This window comes from Glycine max, chromosome 13, assembly GCF_000004515.6.
Source record: "Glycine max cultivar Williams 82 chromosome 13, Glycine_max_v4.0, whole genome shotgun sequence".
In the NCBI taxonomy this organism is placed as follows: domain Eukaryota; kingdom Viridiplantae; phylum Streptophyta; class Magnoliopsida; order Fabales; family Fabaceae; genus Glycine; species Glycine max.
In genome coordinates, this window is record NC_038249.2 from 15232468 (window position 1) to 15257658 (window position 25191).

At 30.4% G+C, this 25191-nt stretch overlaps 1 protein-coding gene across 1 annotated transcript; it reads right to left on the reverse strand.

The window, feature by feature from the left end:
• Nucleotides 1-22274: 22274 nt before the first annotated feature.
• Nucleotides 22275-24954, reverse strand: LOC100777630 (protein FEZ). Its single transcript, XM_014765987.3, has 3 exons — nucleotides 24673-24954; nucleotides 23964-24262; nucleotides 22275-23286 (listed from the first exon to the last, which is right to left on the reverse strand). Exons 1-3 carry the CDS (start codon nucleotides 24845-24847, stop codon nucleotides 22618-22620), a joined length of 1143 nt encoding a protein of 380 aa, XP_014621473.1. The 5' UTR covers nucleotides 24848-24954; the 3' UTR covers nucleotides 22275-22617.
• Between the last annotated feature and the right edge of the window lie 237 nt (nucleotides 24955-25191).

The following is a 25191-nucleotide window of genomic DNA, read 5'->3' on the forward strand; positions in this document are numbered from 1 at the left end:
GACACATGCTGTGGGTAATTTTCATGATGTGTTGAATTAAATTTCAAAGATCATGCTAATTAATATAGAAGCTTCCTTGCAACCTTAATAAGGTTTTGCTTACAAAGAATACAAGTCAATATTAGTTTGCATTTCCATGTGAAGTCGGCAGGGAGTTTTCTTTCATGAAAGGGTCAAACGACAAGACTCATGGAAATCGCTGTTTGGCTTGGATTACACAGTACCACACTAATTGCTAGGGCTAAGCAAGCAGTGTGGAAATGATCGTGTCCACAGATTAGTTGTTATAATGATAATAATTTAATTTTTTATATATGTAAAAAACAATTCAATTTGAGTTTAATAAATTTTTATTATTTTTTTTATCAGCAACAAAGAATTCATTAGTATAGACTGTAATAATAAAATTTTATTTTACTTCATTTCTTCCTTGCCTAGCTAGTTAATGAAAAGAAAAATATGATCGGGCAAAAAATAAGAAATAATGTTTGTGTTTGTTATTGGACTCCATTAAATCTCTCTCATATAGCTTGGTTTGGTTTAAAGCAAAATTGGGAAATTTGATGTGTATTGCTGTTGGAATAGTATGTTAGTAACCCTTTGATATGACAAGTGCATGTAAAGGTAATTGAAATTGCCATAGCCAGGTGCATTTAAGTTGTAGGAGTGTGTGGCATTAACATATATGTTACGTTAGGGCCAATTTGTTTGATTTTAAAAAAAAAATGTTTTTTAAAAAAAGTTTTTTTTTTAAGTAGGGATTAAAAATAGTAAACAAATTAATTTAGACAAACACATAATTTTTTTAAATTACTTATTTTATTAGCAAAATGTGATTTTAATAAACTTAAACAAACGGGCCATACTGTTATGTTTTTATTATGATATTTTGGGGCAATATTTTACTACATTTGTATCCATTTTACCAACTTGAAGCTTGTTTTGTGTTTAGTTGAGTGTTAAAAAAAATATCTATAAAAAAATGCATGTATTTTTGTTTGGCTTAATACTTAATTTGATCCTCTAATTATATTAAAATGTTTAATTAGGTCATGATATTTTTAAAAACTTCAAGCAAGTCCTTTAATTTTAAAAAATGTCTCTATTGGATTCCATTTGGCTTTCATCCAATTAAGTCAGCGTCCCTAGAATTGCAAATTGCATCAGTTTTCCTTTACGAATAGAGGTAGTTTTTAACCGCCATTACATTTATTATTATTTAAAAATTAAAAATTATAAGAAAAACTACATATCTGTTTTGGTTCTCCGACAATCTGTCCATGGCCAAATATGCTTATCTTGAAAGCATTAGTGCTCCAAACCCTAAATCCCCTTCTTTCACCTCTAGTCAAACTCACATGCATTGTCATAGTCGCGACTGCACTCTCCCAAACAAAAACACCACTGAAGAACAACTTCGCAGTGACACCAACGCACTTTGGTCCCTTTGATGCCATGGTTGACGTCATCGTCTTCGCCCTCACCGTCGTCGGCTCATCACGGAGATCGACTTGCCCAACACCATCTCTTCCGAAACCCCAAACGCCATCACCGAAACCCATATCTCCAACACACCACACCACCAAAACATCATAGCACCGAACCCCGGCCAAATTCACGCGCGGTAGGGGAGAAAGAGAAAGAGCACCAAAACCATAGCCAAACTCCACGACCAATACCCATAAACCCAGATCCATGACGCACATAATCTTACTGAACCATATGTTTGTGGTTTTGATGTTACTGTTGGTAGTGGTGATGGTTTTCTCGGTAGCTGTAGTTTGAGAGCCATTGGGTGGAGATTTACGATGGTGGGAGAAGAATGATGAGCAAACCAGAAAGTGACGGTTTTTAGCCGTCACTGTTTCTTAAAACTTGATTTTTTATTTTAATTTTTAATAAAAGTGACTGTTAAAAACTGTCACTGTTCAGAAATTGAACTTATCAAAACTTGCAAGTTAACAATGTTGGCTCCAATTGCACAGAAATGACTAGATGCATTAACTTGAAAAATAATAGGATCTAATTGGAGTTTTTTTAATATCGGGACCTGATCTAAATACGTTAATATAATTAGAGGATTAAATTGAGTATTAAGTTTATATATATATATATATATATATATATATATATATATATATATATATATATATATATATATTTATAATAAATATCACTTTGGTGTGTTAAGCATGAAAAAGAAGGAAACCTAACCTCCTACTGTCTAGATCTGGTGTCTCAGAATATTTTTTAAAAATTCCTTAGTTCGATTCCATTTAATATTTTAGTGAAGAATTATCGAAGAATTAGTCTACCTTATTTATATTTTTAATGAAGAATCTACCTTATTTGTTTCAAGCTATTGAAAGAAATCTACTCTTAATGTCAACATGTATATGTTTGTACATTGGTGTGATTTGTCGGTTACGCCTTTCAAAGATATTTTTGAAATAAAACAACTTGCATATATCATCAAGATTAATTCAAGAGTCAACCTAGGTTAATAAATGTACTATCTGTGGGTGATTTTAAAGGGACTACAGCTAACCAAGCGGTTTGATTTTGACTTTAAACTCTGAAAGTGTCATCAGAATATTAAAGAGGTTAGGCATGTGCCCCCTACGATGACAAACTTGAGTCCAAGCTCTTAAAGAATAAGCCTAACCATAAGAATTCTTTGTGATCGTATTGGACAAAACGAGTGCAAGGTCTTTTGTATTATAGCAGACATAAGTCCAAGCTCTTAAATCAGGTGTCTAATCTCAACAATACATCACAATAAGAATTCATTGTGATGATTGTTTTGGACTTAATCAAGCTTAAGCAAGCTCTTTCTCTGATTCTCTCTCTCTTGTCTGCTATCTTTTTTTTTTAATTGTGTACTCACTTTATACCCATTTAATTTTTAAAACTTAATAAGTTATAACTAATTGTGATTGTTTTGGACTTAATCAAACTTAAGCAATCTCTCTCTCATGTCTGCTATCTTTTTTTTTTATTATGTACTCACTTTATACCTATTTAATTTTTAAAACGAATATGTTAATAAGTAATAACTAATTATTTTGAAATACATCTATTGTAGCTTACTAGTGTACTCTTTTTAAAAACAAGTAAATGGTAACAAATTTTTGTGATATTTATTAACATACACTTTTTTTTTAGAAGGAATATTTTTTTAAGTTATGACTATATATGATTATTTTAAAGTACACCTAATAAGTTGTAGGTGTGTGTATTTTCAAGTTATAATTATTTATGATTATATTTAAAAATACATCTAAAGTATAACTTGTGTGTATGTTTGTTTTCAAGTTATAACTACGATTATATTAAAATACATCTAAGATGTGTATTTTCAAGTTATAAATATGATTATCTTTAAATACACTTAAACTGTAGCTCATATTTGTATGGGCATGCATGTGTGTGCACCTAATATCCTTTCTTTGATTTATCTTTATAACTATTTGAATATGCTTTATGTTTTCTGATTTCTAATATAGTATGTGAAAAAGATATTAAGTCAACTATGAAATTAAAGATTTGAATTTGAAAACCTTTTGATAATCACCACCGTCATGTCCTAAGCCCCCAAAGAGAGTGGTTTAGCCTGCGATATGACATTTAGTGCATAGAGGAAAGTTTATAAGTAGAGTTTCGTACGAGTTCAATAGCAAATATTTGTGAGCAATTAAATTTAATTACATGAAATTGATGTTATGTTTTTTGTCCTAAAGTTTATGAAGATAAAAGCAAGATAAAGGCATACTGCATGCAGAAGTTCCATGACGTGCTGATAATTGGCAAATCAAGCTTTTAGAAGAAAATTACAATTTTGAGATTATACAAAAGGATACCCTGAACCTTCAAGGAGCGAGTGGAATGTGGATGTGTGGATTTCGTGGGGAGAGAAATCGGGATTTTTAAAATATTTGCATTTCAAAAAATGCATAAATAAAAGTTACATAAATAGCCTTCAATTTACAGTAATTCAAATAAAGTTATATATATATAACACAATAGTCTATGATATTCTAATACAAATATTCTACTCGAGTTATATTGTACGTCTATACTTGTAGAGTTATCGCTAAAAGGTTAAATATAAAACATCATTAGTTAATGAAATGAATTATTTGATATGTAATTGTTTTATTAATTCATAAATAAATCTTTGTCATAAAAATTTATTAATGTTAGAATTTTTAATAAATCTTATAAAATATCAAATGAGCACTAAAACACATTACGTCAGATTATCAAGAGGTTTTAGGAAATACCTGGATCCATAGAACTAGATCAACATGCACGGAAATCTTACAGCGGTCATGAACAATTGGTTTAATGACCTTCCTCAACCAAATCACATTTTTCCTTATGGGTCCTTCATTTTCTCTTCAGATGAGGAGACGAGAAACTGTTTCTTGATTTAGTGTCTTGGGGACCATAATCATGCCTTAGGTTTTAACCTATTAGAGTTCTTATTATCTCATAATGGGTCAAACTGGTTTCTGTTCATTAAGCCCATATCAATTTTCTGTTGGTAGTCTAATGGACTCATTGAATTAAATCACTTTATATTGAACTCATCTAAATATAAATAACAAATATATAAATGTTATAATATAATATGTAGCCCATATTAATTGATTAGGAATTATAAAATTCCTAACAATCTCGCACTTGGGCTTCATATTAACCTTAGACATTTATATCACAAAATTCTTTAGGCGTGCAACCGTATGTTATTTACTTTTAGAATCCTTTTATATAATCTGGCCCATCTCATATAGCAATAGGAAACCACTGTAGTTTTCATCACAATTCAGCGTGACTAAGCCACAATGTTCACCACGGTTACTCATACTCGATGACATAGATCAAATATGGAAAAACGGCATGGAAATTACATACAATGTGATCTTAATCATGTTTATTTCCAACTAGTCCAAACTTTATTTTTTATAGAGATCAATCCAAAATGCAATACAAATATTGCACACACTATCCATGTTCGTGGCGGACAAAAGTGGACAGTTAACTTGAATAGTCATTATTGTCAATGCGGAAATTATTTTGCACTTCACTATCCATGTTCACACATTATTGTAGCTTGTGGTTACGTGAGCATGAACTACTTCCAATATATAGATGTTGTTTATACAAATGAACACATCTTAAAAGCTTATTCCGCACAATGGTGGCCTCTTGGGAATGAAGCGGCAATTCCTCCTTCTGATGACGCATAAACACTTATCCCTAATCTAACTACAATTCGTGCGAAAGGTCAGCCAAAATCAACAAGGATAAGGAATGAGATGGATTGGCTCGAACCATCTGAGCACTGACAAAAATATAGTAGATGTGGAGTAGAAGGGCACAACAGGCGTCGATGTCCAATGCAATTTGAACGTGGAAGTTGTTCATTTAATTGATTTATGTATGTTAGACGAGTGACCTCAGATATTTGAGACAAGTAACTTGTATTGCTTGAAGTTCTCTTGAATGTATTTAGTTTGTGTTCTTCAATGAAATCGTTAATAACATTAGTTATTTTGGTTTGTGTTCTTTAGTTTGTTTTTAACATTATTTTTTATTATATTTTGGTGCGTGACATAAACTGTATCCATTAGTAAGCCTTCATAAAATAAATGATAGGTTAAGTGTCAAATTGAAATGAGAAACATACAACAACATATTTAAACAGAGACATGAAAATCATTCATTATGATGTCCGTGATGACGTGAGGATGTGCCACATGGTCATTCCCATCTTCATGGTTGCTTACCAGGATTTCTTCTGCCCTGATGTCTCCCCGCTTCAACTTGGTCAGCCTCAACAGAAAATTGGTGACGTAAATCAACACCTAATAAGTCACTCATATCAGGTATTGTTCCAGGTACATTCCATTGAGTACCTAATGGGGCATTAGGTGTTGGAATTGAGGCATCATGTTGTTGTGAAGGGGTCATAGCAGGCCATGAAAAATTGGCATATGTTTCCGCAACACCACCCAATGTTGAAGAGCTTGCAGACATATCACTTTGATGACCTTTAAAACAATACTGATACATCTGTGTAGGATATTGAGAAAATGTTGGTGGTGTGTAATACATTCCATGGCCACGCTCTTCCATCTGTGGGTAGACATATGGTTCCACTTCAACAGCCTCCCTTCGTCTGCCTATGCCTTGAGTTTCAACACTTGACGAGAGAATATGAAACTGTTGGGCTACAAATTGATGCTCTGTTGCTGGACCATGTGACACAAGCTCAGTGATTCTCTTGCTCTTCGAATAAAATGATGATTTTCTCGACATACGGCACGAGATCATCAACTGTCCATGTATTCTTTCCTTGTAGAGACACCATGTACTGTAGGGTCTCTGCAACTTCAGCCTGCAATTATTAGGGTCAGCAAATTAATGGCGATGATTTCAAAAATAATTTTAAGTTAAATCTTCAAAAAACAAAAAAAATATTAATGTAGCTGTATTTGTATTTTTTGGGTCAACAAACATCTTTGTTTTTCGCCTATGCCAGACCATATCATTCGAGTTAAAGTTTAGTTGGCCCTCTTGTCCAGGATAACCGTCGACCCTAAAATCAGCTCGATTATTTCATTGATTTATCACTGGGTGAACAGTTGCCCCCAATTTTCATCATGTTTGTCTTTCTACTCTATCGGGTTGGTGCCAGTCAATAACTTGGAAACAAATTAGTGGCAGCACCGTGCACCATGCTACACTTCCAACTAAACAAATTGGAGACAACACTGGCATAACATTTATTGTGTAAGGCTCCCACAGAAACTGCATATAACAACACAGTGGTTTATTTTTTAGTGAAATATGATATATTATTTATTATGTAACAAATACATTGACATGTTCTTACCTCATGTCGTTTCATGATATCTAATTTGCGACGAAAAACTATCAAATCTTGATTGCCGATATGTTGATTTCCACATCGTAGGCACCTTAAAAAATTATAAATTAATATACGTTACATTATTAATTATTTTGAAATTAAATCTAATTTTTTAAACGACTAACCTGTGCTCGAGTGGTTTATTTTCGACTGGGGGAGGAGTCCTCTTTGGAGCCATAGTTGTACATCGTTCTCATGCCCACATTTGTAATTAAGATGCACATACCTCCGATTGATTTAATTTTATAATTGGTGGCTCTGCACATCTCTCTATATAAATAAGCAAGAACGACAAGTCCCCATGCATACGTGTTGCACTCTCTAAAGTCACGTAAAAATTGCAGGTACCTTAGGAAAACTTTGTTATACTGCCTTTGTCAACAAACAAGACACCTCCAATGAATCTTAATATCCATGCACGAGTAAATCTTTCTACTTGTTGTAGGTTACCGTCATGGTTATTTAATTGGGAAAAATGGTGAGCCAACCAAATTAATTTAATCATATTCCCTTGATGTTCACCGTCTTGTGATCTTACTCCTAACAATTCTTCACATAAATTAGCCCAATTAAGGTTTGTTAGACCAATTAATGGTGAGTCATCCACACGGAGACCTAATAAAACAGAGACATCTTGAAGAGTAATAGTACACTCTCCGCATCTCATGTGAAAAGTATGTGTTTCCGGCCTCCGTCTTTCTATCAAGGCACTACTTAATGTCGCATTTATTTTTAAATATCCCATCTTCATAATCTAGTAAAAAACAAATTGCCTAAGTAGAGGAATAATTTCTTCTGGTATTTCTTCTTGACCTTGATACGTGGAGACAACTCATCTAATATGTAATTTTCTATCTTCTCCCCTATTCCAAATATATTTTCTATCTTCTCCCCTATTCCAAATATGTTGTGAAACATGTTTATCTTGACATGTCACCATCAATTGGACCAGATTTAATTTGCATATTTGACGAAGATGATGAACAAGATATGATTTATACTGCAAAATTAAGTACACTTAAAAAATTCTATAATACAACTGACAAAATATTTTATAAATTAAGAACAGTTACAAAAATTAAATTAAATACATCTAAAAATTATTAATTACACCATAAATATATTATATAAAATAAGATAAAAAAAAACAAGCAAACAAGCAAACAACCAAACAAAATAAATTATCTAATAAAAATAACAACAACCTGTACAAAAAATATATATTTCAATTTATATATTTGAATAACAAAATATATTATACAAATAACAAAATAAATATATTCTACAAATAAATTAAAATACATACAAAGAAAAATTTAAATAAATAACACAATATATATATTTCAATAACACAAATTAATATGCAAAGACAAACTTAAACAATATATGTATAAAATTAACACAATATATATATATATATATATATATATATATATATATATATATATATATATATATATATATATATTTGAATAATAACTTAGAAGCTATTTGACACAAATAATTAACCTAACGTGTGTAATATTAACACAATATTAACACAAATAATTAACCTAAGCTATGTGACACAAATAATTAGCACAATATTAACCTAAAATAAATAATTTAAATATCAAGAACACTACAAATAGAACACCAAAAATATTAACTAACGTACCAGAATTTGATAACCAAATCACTGGACTAGAATGACCACCACAATGTAACACTACAAGCGATTTGCCACTTGCACAAGCTTTTCCGCCACCACCACACGCATAACAACACCAACACTTTCTCTCTCTCTCTCTCTATATATATATATATATACATTATCAACCGTTAACACATTTCATTATTTCATGTACATATACAAATTGCATGGCTAATATGAAGAGTATTCAGCTATCATACATAATAATAATACAAAATAAATTTAAATAATAACAACCCTAGAAGTGTTAATACAAAATAAATTTAAATAACAACAGCCCTAGAAGTGTTTACCCACCACCACTTGAAGGAAGAGGGTTCCAGCAGCCTCAACGATTTCGCTATAACTTTTGGCAAAACAAGCAAGGAAGGAAGGAGGAAATTTTTTCATCATGCAGATCACCAAGGACGTGTTAAATAGGAAAACCAACATAGCATAGGCTGTTTCGCCAGTGGGAATGGCAAAACCCAAAGCCTGTTTCGCCAACACACCTTGCGAAACCCACCCTGCCACCTGCACTGCGCGCCTCACCTAAGCCCTAGCACCTAATCCTGCTGCCTTCTGCACCTACGTACGCCTGCACGTAATTCGCTAGTCAAAGTGGCGAAAACCACTGCATGGCTATGTCGCCAACTCCAGTGGCGAAACCACTGGCTATTTCGCCAGTGGCAGTGGCGAAAAGCCACGTGTTGCACCCAGGGTTGTATCGCCAATGGCAGTGGCGATTTGCATGGTTGTCTACGTAAAAAAGAGACCTCCTTGATAAATACTTCTAAAACAGACCTAGTTTGGGAAATAGTTTGTAAAACTAACTCATCTAGGTCAATTTACCTCTCCTTTTCTCCTATCCTTACCAAAACTGACCGCCTCACATTGGTCCTGGCTTGGAAGGGTATTGCTTTCCAAGTGTTGAAAAAGTGTTGGATTGAGCAAATTCCTTCCTTCATTTTGTCCATAGTGACTAATGATGTAAGGCCTTTGATCCTTTCCTCTTGAATGAAGAGTTTATGTTAAGAAAAACTCAAGACCTACTTAACATATTTGAATCTAATTCTACTCATACCAATAATATATTAATATAAATGTTGATTATCTCATCACAACTTATATATGTTGTTTATGAATAAAAGAATCGAAACGATCTATTTGTAAGGACATGACAAGCATTAATTAGTTGATTTAGAAATTACATAACTAGTGACAAGACAAATTAACAACCAAAGCTATAAGTTAATTAAAAATAATGTTGGGATGCAACAAGTATTCTTTACTAGTATCTATAAACGTGAAGGGTTTTAAATCATTAGATTTTTATTAGTAAGATTGAGAGCAATGCTCAAGATAACGTTGATGCACAATAAATGTGATGTCGACATAATTTGAAAGAGTAGATAATGGAAAAGATCAACAAATTATGAATATGATATTACTTTTGGCCTATCAAACCGTAGAGAAGTTTTATGGTTAGCAGTCTCTCTAGTTTTTTTTTTTTTTTTGTTATTCAGATTATTATTATTTTATTTAGATAGCAGTCTCTCTAGTTGAAATGAAGTTGAATTTAATTTCTTGGATTAGAGGTATTTGCATCTTTGTCAATAATTAGTTAGAGTTCAATGTCAAAATTGATAGTCGAAAAAAATAATATATTTAATATCATTATTAATTAATTAGAACAACTATGAACTGAAATGCAACTCATACATTTTAAGGGTGACTTTTCCTTGCAAGTTGAAAGAAACAAAGTTAAGTTGCCCGCCAGAAAGAAAAAAATCTTGGTTGAATAGTAAGTATATATGAATTTCAGGAAAACAATATTTTAAGTATAGCATTTGAAAGGAATTTATTTTAGTTGTTACAGATATTTTTTGAGTTTGCTTTGTCCCCGATCAGTTATTTTAATTAAGTTTTAATGCACACTAAAAGTTAATATATATAGTTCTACTTTTTTTATAATAATAAATATGTTGATTAGTTATAATTTTAGGAATATTGTAACAATTTAAAATTGTAATTTGTTTATATATATATATATATATATATATATATATATATATATATATATATATATATATGCTCTTCTAAAATAGTGAAAGTACATTAATATTCATGAGTGTGAATATATATTTTTAACAATTTGAAAATATTATTTGTTAACAATTTAATACATATATATAGAGAGAGGATTTTTATAACTTAATATAAAATATTATTTTTATTGATTCCTCTGTTGAATTATATTTATATATTATCAAGATTATTTGTATCAAATTTTATCAAAATCAAATAACAATAAAAAGGTAATCAAATGATTAATATATTAGTATATTTTAAAATATTTATATTACATTATTTTAATTTATGTAAACGAATTAAGTAACAAATAATTTTAGATTAATATAAAATTTTATATAAATAATCAATGTAAAAATAACTTTCAATTAAAGAATGAATTTTAAGAGAATATTATTCACTTAAAAGTTATAAAATAATATAATAATTATTAAAATTAGATGGTGTAATTTGATTTTTTCCAACTATGAAACAACTTTTCAATTAAATATAATATGTGAATGTTTAGCACATTAATTTGTCTTCAAAGGGATGTTGGACGACATGATCTTAAGAAAATTATCATTCAAGACCAATTTGAGAAACTAATATTAATATTTCAATAATATTAATAACAGGAGGTTTTCATGGGAGCTAACAAGGGCGTTGCATGCATATATGGTGTTGTTTCGAGTTGTGTTACTTGATCAATTGTTAGAAGCCAACAATTTAAATAAGTCCAATAAAAACTTATTTGACATTAGCTATTATTTATAACCACATAGGAGTTCAAATCCTATGCTACTAGTTATCTATGTTTGTTTATAAATATTAATATGTACTATTATACATGTATAATTTAATTTTTCTTGAGATTTTACAGTATGTCTAAAACTGTAAGGTTAATTACTTGATATCAACGAAGCATGAACTTATCATATTTAATTTTTCCATTGTTATTATTTGATCAATTTCTTCTTTGTTTCTTTAAATTCAAATTAATTTTGTAAAAAAATATTAATTTAATCTATGTTCTTCAAATTTTACTATGTCGTCCAATTATCTGACTTGAGAATTTTTAGAGAAAATAATTTTCTTTCGCAAATTGTCATCATGAATTGAATTAATTATCAATAACAAATAAATTCTATAAAAATTATATAAGCATCAAGAAGATAGATAAATTTATGAGTTTCTCAATATTTTTTAAATTAAATTGATTGATTAATATCATTTTCAGAAGAATCTGCAACTTTATTCAATTTGTAAATAGATATAAACTATCAACTAATTAAAAATCATATAGAGACGACTCTTAAAATAGTTATTATAAAATTTTACTTCTTTATATATATGTGTATATATTAATTAGACAATAACAGTGTAAAAAAATGGAAAATTCGAATATACTACATACACATGACGTACTTCGTGGATTTGAAATTATGCCATGTGCAATGGGAAGACCTATGGCAATTGGCAAGGATTGGATATGAGGATTTCTCACAATGTTCTTGTGCCACCCCAACAACGAGAACCAATTAATTGGTAGTAATTAGAGGCCAGAATTGGGTATATTTCAAGTCTTTGTTGTCCTCTTTTCCTCCTGCTTTGTCACCCTCAGCTCACTCTGGCCATTAAGGGTGTTGGAACTTGTCTGCCTTCTATGTTATTCTTTACATCTCATTATGTTCTTTGAAAGGTAACGTAGATTTTTTTTTAAAATAAATATTAGTTACATATATAAGATATTACGATAAAAAAATGTTTTTATTAAAAAATATAATGTTGTTGTAAATTGATTTATGTATTTAAGTGGGTACTAATAAATGAGAGTATAATTAGCAAAAATATTTTTTTAAAGTAACAAATATTTTGAAATAGAGAAAACACCCAAAAAAATATAGTCTATGTTCGACAAAACTAATTAACAATTTAACTAAAACCTCTTAGAAGATTAAAAGATAATTTATTAAATTATAAGTGTTTGGTAAAAGTAACGCTAAAAGTCTAAAATGATAGAAAATTATTAAAACATAATTTATTTAAAAAAGTAATAAGAAAATTAGATAAATTTATTGAGGATAAAATTGAAAGAAAATATAAAAAACTAGAAACTAAAAATTAGCATTTTAAAATGCTACTTCAAATAGCGTTTCGAAAAACGTTAAGAGTTACTAAAAAAGTTATTTACCGAACAATTAAACAAGTTTTTCAATTAGTAAAAAAAATAAAAGCTAACTAAAATGTCTTATCGAACATAATCATAATATAAGACAAGAGAAGAAATTTGTTTGAAAGAAGGAGAAAAAAACAGCTTTAGTTTATAAAACTCATGTTTGAGGAATGAAAACGTGATTTTGTTGCTTGAGGAGTGACATTTTGTTTTAAATTAAAATTAGCCCTTAGTATAAGTCAATGAAAAAGGTCTTTTGTAGTGGTTAAAATATTCACATCTTAGCGGTTGTGAGCGTTTACAAATCATTAAAATAAATGAACATATATAACAGTTACACACAAATACCCTAAAAATTAATTTGCATTACATCATTTAAAAAAAAAGTATTTTCTTATTGCTATAATAGAATAGAATAGCATAATTTTCTGAAGAGTTATCGGTGAATAGTTATGAAAGGAGGAAAGGATAGTCCTTTCTTAGCTACAATCATTTTTTTAGAGATCAAAATATTTCTTTATATAATTTTGTTTGAAATGAGTGGAATTATTGTTTTATCCATTGTAGGACTGTTATAAACAATAAAATTTTACCTCTGAATATTTAGAGGCAACTTTTGTTAAAACTTTTAAGATTTTCTTTTAGTTTTCATAATTGATAATTAAGGTATTTTTTTAGCGTTTTATATGTTAGAATTACTAACAGATCTTCTACTTTTTAACAATTTTCCTGATTTATCATTCTGCACAAAATTACACTACATTGGGAACAATTACTAGTATGATTCCGAATGCAGCAAATAGGTTATGCCAAAAATCCTTTAAAATTCATCAAACTTAAATAAACATTTAATATAAAACACATTTAGCATATTACATGTATGTTTGTATATGCATACATGCGCATGTGTGCATTTTGCCCACGTAAATATTCAAATTGAATGCAAAATCTAATCCAAATATTTGAATTAAATATACAAATAAAACTAAAAGAAAAAGGGTGTAGATCCTAAGCCTTCATTCCTAATTAGGGTGCCAAACAAGTCAATCCAATCCACCCTCAGCTCTCTGAAAAAGGATCAAACTGGTTTGAAACCCATTTCTGTATTGGATTGAAATCCCAACCTAACCTAACTTGTGACAAGCTACGAGTTGGATTGGATGCACGTCAACCTACTTTTTTGAAAAAATAATTATTTTGTTTGATTTAATTTTTCTAAATTTATAATCAAATATAATTAAAAAAATGTTATAAACTAGTAAATGAAGAAAATACTTAAGAGATGATATAAAAAAAGCAAGTGTTAAATGTAGTTTTAGAAGGAAAAAAAAGGATGGCAGGTTGAACGAGTTCCCCCCCTAAAATGGACAATTTAGAGAGAGAAAATAAATACATTAGGAAGATACACTTAGCAACTACCTTTTTTAGTTAAATGGATAAATTGCCTGGGCTAATTAGGCTGCCCAATTATTTTGACAACCTTCATAGGGCTCCTGATTTCCATATGCTTTCTGCACCTCCAATAGTTGCTTCTTTCCAAAATGTAATAATACATTCCAGATTGGGCTTTCCAAAATGTAATGGAGTGCGGGAAGTAATTTTTGTAGGTGCAGCAAGTTTTAGCTTGATTTCGATCTATAACCCACTTCGCATCACTAGACTAAGCCCGTAAAAATATTAGCCCAAGACTATTTTATCTTGCATATAATATATGTAAAGTAATATAGTACACCTAAAAATTTCAGATTCAAATAACATATAAAAGTAAACCAACCATGTATTAGTTAAGGTGTCATTATATTGAAAAAAAAAATTGTTATATTGAAAAGAATGAAAAAATTGCATAAGAATTTGCAAGGCTCTCATGCTTACATTGATTGTTGACCCATGTACTCACTAAAGTAAAAATTGTTATACTTATCGTAACGAATAAAAATTTGCCCATGTCTTTAGTTTGCCCATTTCAGGTGAATAATGAATATTTTATAGTCTTTTGCCTTCTACAAATGGGGTATATGGGTCATCAGATTAGTTTTCTTTTCCCCTTTGTTAGAATGACTTATGCAGGACTTTTGCCACCTTTTGCTCCATATGTTGGACTTGAAAGGCCAAAAGTAGTTACGACTGTTTTCAGCCAGTGACTTGTGAATTGTGATGTGCCTTTAAGCAATTTGACTTTAAAATGTGATTTAGATAAACCCTACTAAGAAAGATACTTCTGATTTCCATCAAATTTGGTGGAGATTCATGGTGGTGTTTGGTTTTAAATTGGTGTAATAGTTTCCCCCAAGAGCACACGAAAACCAGAAAACAAAAGAAATGGAAATTTTGTACCCAAAATACAAAAAATAATATGAAGAAGCTTCAATCGTCAAATTGTTGTATAAACTCGAGATAATGATGAGGGAAAATATATAGCTAAAAGGTGAGAAAAAGGTTGACCCGTAAGATACAGTACACACTATGATATAGAGTTATAGACATATCTAAACACAAGTAATTTGTTTGAATTTTGTTCCTCTAATGTGGAGAAAATACATTTTAGTGGATAAACTACAATAATAACTGCGAACATAATTATGTTTGAAATACGATTGAACACTGAATATAAATACTCCTTTCAGCAAAAATTCAAACATTGATTTGTTATGTTGTAAAAACTAATCTTTCTGATAGACTCAATCTCTATTAGTATAACCATTATTAATTAAAAAAATATAAATTAAAATTATGATTAATTTTATATTTTATTATATATATATATATATATATTTAATTTTATCACAATTTTTATTAGTTAATTTTCTAATCAACGATTGTGCTATAGTGAAAGGTTTTATTAGATAGAATATTCCAACTTTGTCAAATTATCGTTGCGGTGGGTTAATTTGTATAATAGGCTTTGAAGTCACCGGTGATGTTTTTTCCCATTGGAGCATTATTATGTGAAGCCAGGACCCAGTCATGGAGCAAGGTTTCAAGTTGAGCTAGCTTCGTCTTATTATCATGGCCGGACAAGATATATATGATTTGGTTTTATATATAATTTTTTTGAGAAGCAGTTTTATATATGATAATCTGATCAAATTGAAACTTGAATGAGACATACTGAGGGTGGAATTAAGGTGATGACAAATATACTACTTTCAAGGTATACGTAGTAAATATCGTCATTGGTCATAAACAATTTTAAGTTCAAAGTAAAATATGGCAATTTAATCTTGACAATTGGGTTCTTAACTACCATTTGTGATAGCGTTGTACTTGGATTATTATAACTTGACTTTTACCATGTTCACAATGGACTTCTTTTTCTCATGATAAAAATTCTCAGCAGAAAATTAAGTAAATTAGCTACTCTTATAATGAATATTTGTAAAACATTAAACTCCTAGGTAATGTTGAAGTTCCCTTAAGCTTACTTATAAAAACTAATGAAGATTTTTGGTAAATTTTTGTTAAACTTTAATCCAATTTGATCTAAATGCTAGTTCCCCCTAATAAAGATTAAATAGATTAACTTGATTATCTTGGAAATGGAATCTCCACATCATGTGAATCGAGATATGCATGTAACTTGGGATGTAAAAGTTGAGCATCCAACCTTATCATATTCGGCTCAAAGTAACAACCTTCATGACCAAACCGAGAAGTTAGTCATGCTGGATGTGTGACATTTCGCTTGGGACACGCATCCAACATGATGATAATTGGATAACTGATTTTTGAGTAATAATAAACATGGTATAAGACATGCCAAACACTAATATGGTAACCAACTTCTATTCTATGGTTTGGGATATTTTCCTAAATTGGATCAACAACAGCTAAATGAAAATTATCAATTAAGAAAGAAATGTAAATAATGTTACATCTCCATATAATAAAATATTATTATTTACTTTTAAAAGTCCTTAACCCAAAAATCAATTTAGACCTAAAATTATGTCGGATGAAACTTAATATTATATAGCACAAAGTTAGAAGTTTATTTTTTCCCGTCCAAAAATATTCTTCACAGACAATCATGTTTAAATTTGATAGAATTATTATGATTAACACAACTTTCTTTTTGAGTTTATATATATCCAAATTTTAAACTTGAAACCACTTATTAATGTGTATTATGATATCTAATGTAAGACTAAAATAACAAACATGTGATATTACAAACAACAAAACGAAACACAAGTCATTAATAAATGCGAAAAACAGAATCAGAATATACCCCCTATCATTGTCATGAAAGAGCTGTTTTGTTTTGGTTCTTTCAAGATCTCACACTCTCTTTGTAGATGGTGTATCAGACGAAAATGAAGATATGAGCTCAGGGACCAAACACATGTGCTAATTATAGATATTCTACCATCAAGAATGCAAATAGAAGCTATTATCAACCATTGATGTCATTTAATATTTGACCTTTCAACTCCAAAATTGTTGGGACACTTCAACCAAAGATGATCTTCCAAGTCCAAAAACGTATAGACCACTAATAAGAAGTTAATCACAACTTTTAATAATAAGAACTTATTACATTCTCTCACTTGGTCCAAACGTCTTGACTCATTGACTAAAATAAGTCAATGTACAATTTCCTTAAGAAATGAACATGCGAATCATAGCAATAGTTCATCTTATAATGAGTAATATCATCCATGTATTACGACATGCTCAATTTCTCAAGTAGTATACTCAATGTGGTAATAAAACTTAATAAATAAATCCAATGTTTATTCTTGATCCAAAAACATAATTTTTTCTCAAATAAATTAATATGCAGCTGAATATGAGAAAATATCACAATATAAGAGTTTCAACTCTAACCTGTATATATACAATCATAAAGTGAAACCAAGTTTCATTCTCTCTACATGATCCTTGAACTTAAACGGTGGCATGCCCTTAGTCAAAGGATCAACCATCATCAACTCAATGTTTATACGCTCAATGAACACTTTCTTATCTTTTACTCTTTCTTTAGTGGCTAAGTATTTAATGTTGATGTGCTTACTTTGACTTCCACTTTTGTTATTCTTAGCCATAAAGACAACAACTTATTTATCGTCGAAAATTCTCAAAGGCCTTCAAATAGTATCAACTATCTTCAGCCCAGAAACGAAACTCTTAAGTCATAGACCATGTAATGTAGCCTCAAAACAAGAGACAAACTCAACTTCCATGATAGAAGTAGCAGTCAAAGTTTACTTAACACTCCTTAATGAAATAGTTCCACCAGTCATCAAGAAAATGTACCCAGATGTTGATTTGCGAGAATCAACATAACCAACAAAATTTGAGTCTAAATAACCAATCACATCTAGATTGTCCATCTGTCTATACATATGCATGTAATCTTTGGTTCCTTGAAGGTACCTCATCACTTTTTTTGCAACTCTCTAATAGTCAATATCTGGATTACTCTGATATCTTCCCAATATTTCAAATGCAAAAACAATGTCAGGCCTTGTACATACTTGAGTGTCAGACTCTAATTCTGTTCAGACAAGTTTCGAAAAACAAAAAAAATAAAAATAATAAAATAACACAAAAATACAAAAAAAATATAAAAATGAAAAAATGAAAAAAAAAAAGATAAAAACAAAAAAACAAAAATAATATTTAAAAAAAAAAAGAAAAAGGAAGAAAATAAAAAAGGAAAGAAAGAACAAAAAAAGAAAAAAGGGAAAGACAGAACAAAGAAGAAAAAGGAAAAAAAGGTAAGAAAGAAGACAAAACAAAAAAAAGAAAGAAAATAAAGAAAGAAAAGGAAAGAAAGAAATTGAAAAAGAAAAAAAAGAAAAAAAGGAAAAGAAAAGAAAATGGAAAAACAAAAAATAAAAAAAAACGAAAGAAAGAAAATAAGGGGAAAATGACAGAAAGATCAGGAAAAGAAAAAAAAAGGAAAGAAAGAAATTAAGGGAAAAAAGGAAAGGAAGAATAAAAATAAAATAGGAAAAAATAATAATAAAAGGGGAAGGATTATAAAGGACGAAAAGAGAAAGAACACGATAAAAGGAGAAGGTCTAGGCATCACAAACACACACAATCACATAGAAGAAAAGAATTAGACAAAAACAAAGAGAACAAGCAGAAAATAAAGGAGGAGAGGCACAAATCATGAGGAGGCGAAAGAAGTCCACTGCATAACGTCGTTTGACACTACAGTCAGAAAAGATGGAGGAACCACCTAGTACTCCTTTATTCCTTTCATCCCATCTCCTTATTTCCTTCTCTTTTCTTTTTCTCTTCTTTCTCTCCCTTGTTCTCTTTCTTTTGGTCTTTTACTTGATTCGTTTCAACTCGTCGATGAATCCCTGGTCGCTGGTCAGACTCTTAGAATTTTTATTTTTTTTTTGTAAATATTTGTTGTCCATCTTTTTTTTTTCTTATAATAAAAGGCAAAAAATAATAAAACAAAAAAAAAATAAAAATTGCTATTAACACAACCTTTTTCACATGTATAGTTTTTCTTTCATTTTGGGCTTGACTCATTTTTTTTTCAAAAAAAATAATTTTACATAAAATAAATACTACTAGACACACCTCCATTTACATGCACACCCTTACGCCTTTTGGGCATAGCCCAAATGAAGTCAAAATTGTTATTCATACCACCTTTTTTCTAGTTTGACTCTATAAATCTTTTTTTTATTTATCATTGTTTGGTTAGTTCATAGTGTATTATAAATATTTCGTCACTTATTTATTTTCCCATGTTTTAATCTTGCACCCTTAATTACTAAGTGTATTCCTCGCTTCTATTCTATCCTTTTTTATTCTCATTTGATTTATTTGTGCGTGTCTTGTCTATGGATTACTAAAAGCTACGTCAATCATTTTGAAATTCTATGTTAGTACTCTTTAGTACACGCTTACATTTTGTGCACTCCATGCTGGGTCTCCGACTTGTTTGGTGGTGTTTTAATAAACATGTGGGAAATTTAACGAATGTCATGTTGGGTCTCTGACTTGCTTGATGTCTCAAAGTTTACCGCAAACCCGAAATCTTTTTCATAGTTCATGCACTCCATGTTGGGTTTCCGACTTGCTTGGTGGCGTTTCAATAAATGTGTGAGTAAATTTAGTGAATGTCATGTTTGGTCTCCGACTTGCTTGGCTTTGCAAAGTTTACCGCAAACCTGAAATCTTTTTTTACATTTTGTGCATTCTATGCTGCGTCTACGACTTGCTGTCTCTAACTTGCTTAACTTTACAAAAAAGATTCTCCCTTTTCTCCACAAACAAATAATCACCAAATTCTTCTATTTTTTTCACAAAATTTGCACATTATTCGAGATTGCTTCAGGGTCCAATATTTTAAGTGATTCTCTCCGCTGTTTTCTTAAAATTCAATATCGTTTCAAGGTCCAACACCTTAATGACTCTTTGTCACACAATTAAAACAAATCTTTCAAAAAAAAAAAAATCAACTCAACACACACACTCTTTTTTACCCAAAGAATTATGTAAATTTGATTTCTTCATTGTACCTAAGGTTATCTAATTATCCATATATTTTTTTTAAATATGTTTTTGGTTTCGGTAAGTTAAGATTTTTTTTATTATTTGTCTTCATAATTTTATTTTTTTAATTTTAGTTTTTTTAAGTTAATTTTTTTCTAATTATCCAGTGGAACCTACTGACGAGTCTTCATCTTCATTTTCAGTGTTACCAAATTACGAAGACAATGATCATGAACCCACGAGAAGATGCTAATATATGGAGGACTAATATAGGTTCAGATATGTGGAGAAATGCTAATAATTAGGCGAACATGAAGTGAGAATCACTTTGTTATTATTTTTTTAGGCAATAATGACTTTGTTATTAAAAGGTTTAAAATTTCTATCGTTTTTATTTTCTTTATTCAAACATTATAATTTATTTATCATCTTTTTCATTCACTTTTGTAACTTCCGTTATTTTTTTGTTTAAAATGTATTAATCTTTCAAAATCTTAAAAATCCATAAAGTACTTTGAAATCTTAAAAATCTGTGTTAGAAATCCATTAAAATCTTGGGTTAAGAATCCTGATTGTAAAAAGTCTTTTAAAAAAAATCTTTTAAAATCCCACAAAATCAATACAATCCCACATAATCTTTTAAAATCTTCAAGATTGTTTTTGTCAAAATATTCTCTCAAAATCTCAATCCAATACACCCCCTAAGTTTTTTTTTTTTTTTGAATTTTGGTTCTTATAAAATGTTTTGTTTATTTTTAGACCGTATAAGTTTACTTTTTTTAATTTTAGTTCTTTTAAGATTTTAATTTATTCATTTGTAATTCCCATAAATTCGTGTTTACAGGAACAAAAATAAGAAAAATAAAAATTTACATAAACTAAAAATAAATAGAATATTTTATAGGATTCAAAATTAAAAAAAATATAAATTATGAAGACTAAAATAAATAAAAAACTTACGTGGACTAAAAATGTAAAAATGGTAACTTACAAGACCAAAAACATGGACAAATTTATATTTAAGCCAATTTTCAATAGACGTTAATGACGTTATATCTGCTTAATCCGTGTTTTTTTTCACGTCCCCTGATGCATAAGATCATATCTGAATTTCCTTATTATTGGCACCCTCCGGGGAAAGTGAACAAAAAATGTCCCCATTGACTTATCAAATTCATTCGTGCACGCCACCTTCCTCCACTATATATCCTCTCATCATGTGAATTCATGTGCCGATAGTATTTCTTATCCAAAACAGTTAAATCTAAATTTTATTTATATTTTTTAATCATCAAAGTCTTTTGTACATAAGCCAAAATTAAAGTCTATATTCTCTTGACAGAAATCTATTTGTGCTATGTTTTAACTTTTAGCCTTTTCCGCTATACTCTAAATAACGAAGAATTAAGATTCCAAGAACCTCTTTCCAATTTTTAGATACTTTCTGATTACTTGGTTTTTTTTATATCAAATTTTCTACCTAATATTGAAACATGTTAGATGCTTAATTAATGGTATAATAGTATATAAGGGAGCATATGTGATGGACAGAATTTTTTTTATGTGAAAGTGAGAGGAATATAATTGACCATTAGATCTTCTCATAAGTGGTTAAGATTAAAATAACTAAATTGTGAGTTTTTTTTTTTAAGTCATATTTTGTAAGTGATCACATTATATTAAATTTTCATCACTTATATATAATTGTATAGTCTAAATTTACCTGTGTATGTTAGATTCTAATATCTGAACAAGGATATAGATAAATAAACCATTAAACCAAAAGATTAAAATAAAATTAAAACCATACACGGAGATATGAAACTATATGTACAACTAGGTGAATGTATGAAATACATGAGACGTATAGCCTCGAAACTACAAAGTGTCTCCCCCCCCCCACCAAAAACGAATCATTCCAAGAGAGTTTTTCAAATGACAAAAATGACGTGAATGAAAAAAGACAGACACATAGACACTGATCCCACAAATTTTCGTAAGACCTTGAAATCTTTGTGTCTATATTTTTTTTTCTTCACATGACTCCTGAGAAACTAACATGAGAAGATCTATTTTCCCAGCACATGGTTCACAAAATCTGTGGCTCTTTTCTATGTTTCTAGGTGGTACTGGTAGTTACATTCACGTACATATAAATATGAACAAGGAAAAAGTGATAGCACTTGTACATTTACAAGTAAATATACTAAAATTGTAAAAATGGTAACTACTAACAAGCCAATGCCTTCTTTTTCCAGTACTTGATCACACCATGAATGCCCCTAATTTGGTTAATTAAGTGTAGCATTTGTTGGTGGAATAGGTAGTGGACATATCACTAGGGCAAGGACGTGACTCCCATGCCACAGAAGAAGCCTTCCAAGCATCATAAGGAGGACTCAAACTGAAGGGATATCCAGTGGTTCTCATCCCAATTGTTGTTTCCCACTGATGATCTTGTTCTTTTGTTCCTGTTTCTGTGCTCATGTTTTGTTTCATATCTTGAGGTAGATTGATTGAGAAGCCACTATAGTGTTGTTGGTTTGGGTCTTCAAATTCTATATAGTCAGGGTTGGGAGAAAGCATGGAAGTGGGATCAAGTGTGCAGCACTTGGTGGGCCATGATGAGTAGAATATGAAGTTGTCAGCAAGGTCTCCATCTGAAACAGGACTTTGTGGTGATGGCTTTGAAACTGTGCTGTTGTTTATGAGCTTGTAAGTGGGAATATCAGAGGCTGAGAAGTTGTTGTTGATGGCATTGTTGGAGACTTGGTGTAACTCATCTTGCTTGTCACCACAAAATTGAATGGCTGGTGATCCTATGTTATGGCATTTTAAACCTTGTGTGAACATGTCAGATACTATGCCTCCAGGTAACTGAGAGATCAAAGGGAGAGATAAGGCTTTCTGTGCCAGGGAGAGGGAGTTGGTTTTCTTGAATATCCTACAAATTGCCCATGAATCCTGAAAACCCACAAAGCACTATATGAATAATCACAATTGAAGGATAAAAATCCATAATCTATCTATCTGTCTCTGTCTATATGTTTATCTATCTATGTGTTTGTCAATCAACCCTTCTTACATTCTCACTCTTTCTATGTACAATTAGGTGAGTGGGAGAGTCTGAAGGATAAAAACAATAAATCTCAATAGTTCATTTTTACACGGATAGTAAAAATTAGTTTAACTTACTAATTTAATTTCTATATATTATTAGTGTAAAAATATTTTTGCTTTTCACCTATCAGAAATCATCATTAATATGGATTTTTATGTACTTAATATAGAAGTCAACAAACATCATACATAATATAATAGTTTATGATTGGATGATGCAGAAAAAACTTTTGACAAATTTTACATTATTGTATAGACTATTTACTCTTAACTTGTATTCAATTTTTACCATGCATGTAATATGGAATGGTCAAGATTAGTCCCTCTAAATCTTTCATATTGCCACTTGAAATGTCCTATGTTCATGGACATATGTATGTATGTATATATGTATAAGGAACCAAGAAGTCTAGCTCAATTGGTTGAGCAATGTACTTGGATTATTATAAACACTCTGGTACCTCAGTTTGATTCCTATGGATCAAATAAATACATGTACAAGGACTTGGTGCAATACATACATTTGGAGGGAGGCTTCTGTCTGAGAGTTTTTTGGGAGGGGATGAGTCTGAGATGCATGGAAGCCTAAACTCATGCATCATCCAGTCAGTTTTCATCCCCTTGGCAGCTCTGCCTCTATAGAACACAAGAGACTTTTTCAGACCAATGCACTTTCCTTCAGAGGAATATATAGGCCTGTCAGTTCCAGTGGCCTTCCAAAACCCAGCTCTTGTGACTCTATTTGGACGTGCACTGTTCCTGTATTTTCTGTCCCTTGGACAGTAGAAATACCACTCTTTCTCCCCAGTACCTGCCAGCTCTTAGTGTGCATAAAAACAAAATTGAAACCAAGTTAAACTTGGAAAAGATTTGTGAAGTTTTGAACCTTTGATACTCACTCTAGAAAAAGAAAAGGATAAAATATATTTTAGGTCCCTTAAGATTTGGTTAATATTAATTTTAGTCCCTTTATTTTAAAAATGGTGGTTTTGGTTCTTGTATTTTTTAAATATGATGAATTTTGTCCTTAATCCTATACTTTATTTTGACTTAATCCAGGACAAAATCTACCACATTTAAAAAATGAGTACCAAAACTAAAGTGAAATAGGAAGACTTGGTTGCAAATTAGTCTGATCCTGTAAGTAACATTTGTCTATGTGGCATAAAGCAAAACAACAAAAGAAGAGAAAGCTAAGAAACAATGAGTGTGAGTAATAAGAGTTCTTACTTGGAAGATCCCATGGATCATATTTGTAAATATCCACTTGCTTAATGAGTTCAATAGGAAGAGACTTCTGCTGAATTTTTCTCTTGAGATAAAAATCAACAAGCTCTTCATCAGTGGGGTGAAAACGAAATCCTGGCATCACATCATCAATCCTTTCCATCTCATTCCTCTCCATGTTCTCTCTCTCCCTCTCTGAATTTCTTTGTCCGAGAAGAACCAAATCCAAATATTTAGAGAAGCTTCTCAAGATGTCAGCAATTGTTATGTTGTTCTAGTATCTGTAAGAAGCTTCAGCCTAGCAAGTGGCAATTTATTACTATAAGATATTATTATAATACTCATGGTTAGTACTATCATATTTGCATACATGGAAACACAAGCATCAAGCATGTTGTTTGTAGTTTTCAAGTTTTGAAAAACAAAACAAAACCCATCGTTATTAATGTGCTGTTCTCAATTATGAATAATGACAAAGTAGAAGTTAAAAGCACTTAGTAAGAAGTTTCAAGTATTGCTAAA

Excerpts from the sequence above, each read along its gene's own strand:
- LOC100777630 (XM_014765987.3), bottom strand. The coding sequence starts at position 24,847 with ATGGAGAGGAATGAGATGGAAAGGATTGATGATGTGATGCCAGGATTT. Across the intron at positions 24,263-24,672 it reads TGATCCATGGGATCTTCCAA|AGCTGGCAGGTACTGGGGAG; the intron begins GTAAGAACTCTT and ends ATGCACACTAAG. Across the intron at positions 23,287-23,963 it reads ACAGAAGCCTCCCTCCAAAT|GATTCATGGGCAATTTGTAG; the intron begins GTATGTATTGCA and ends GTGGGTTTTCAG.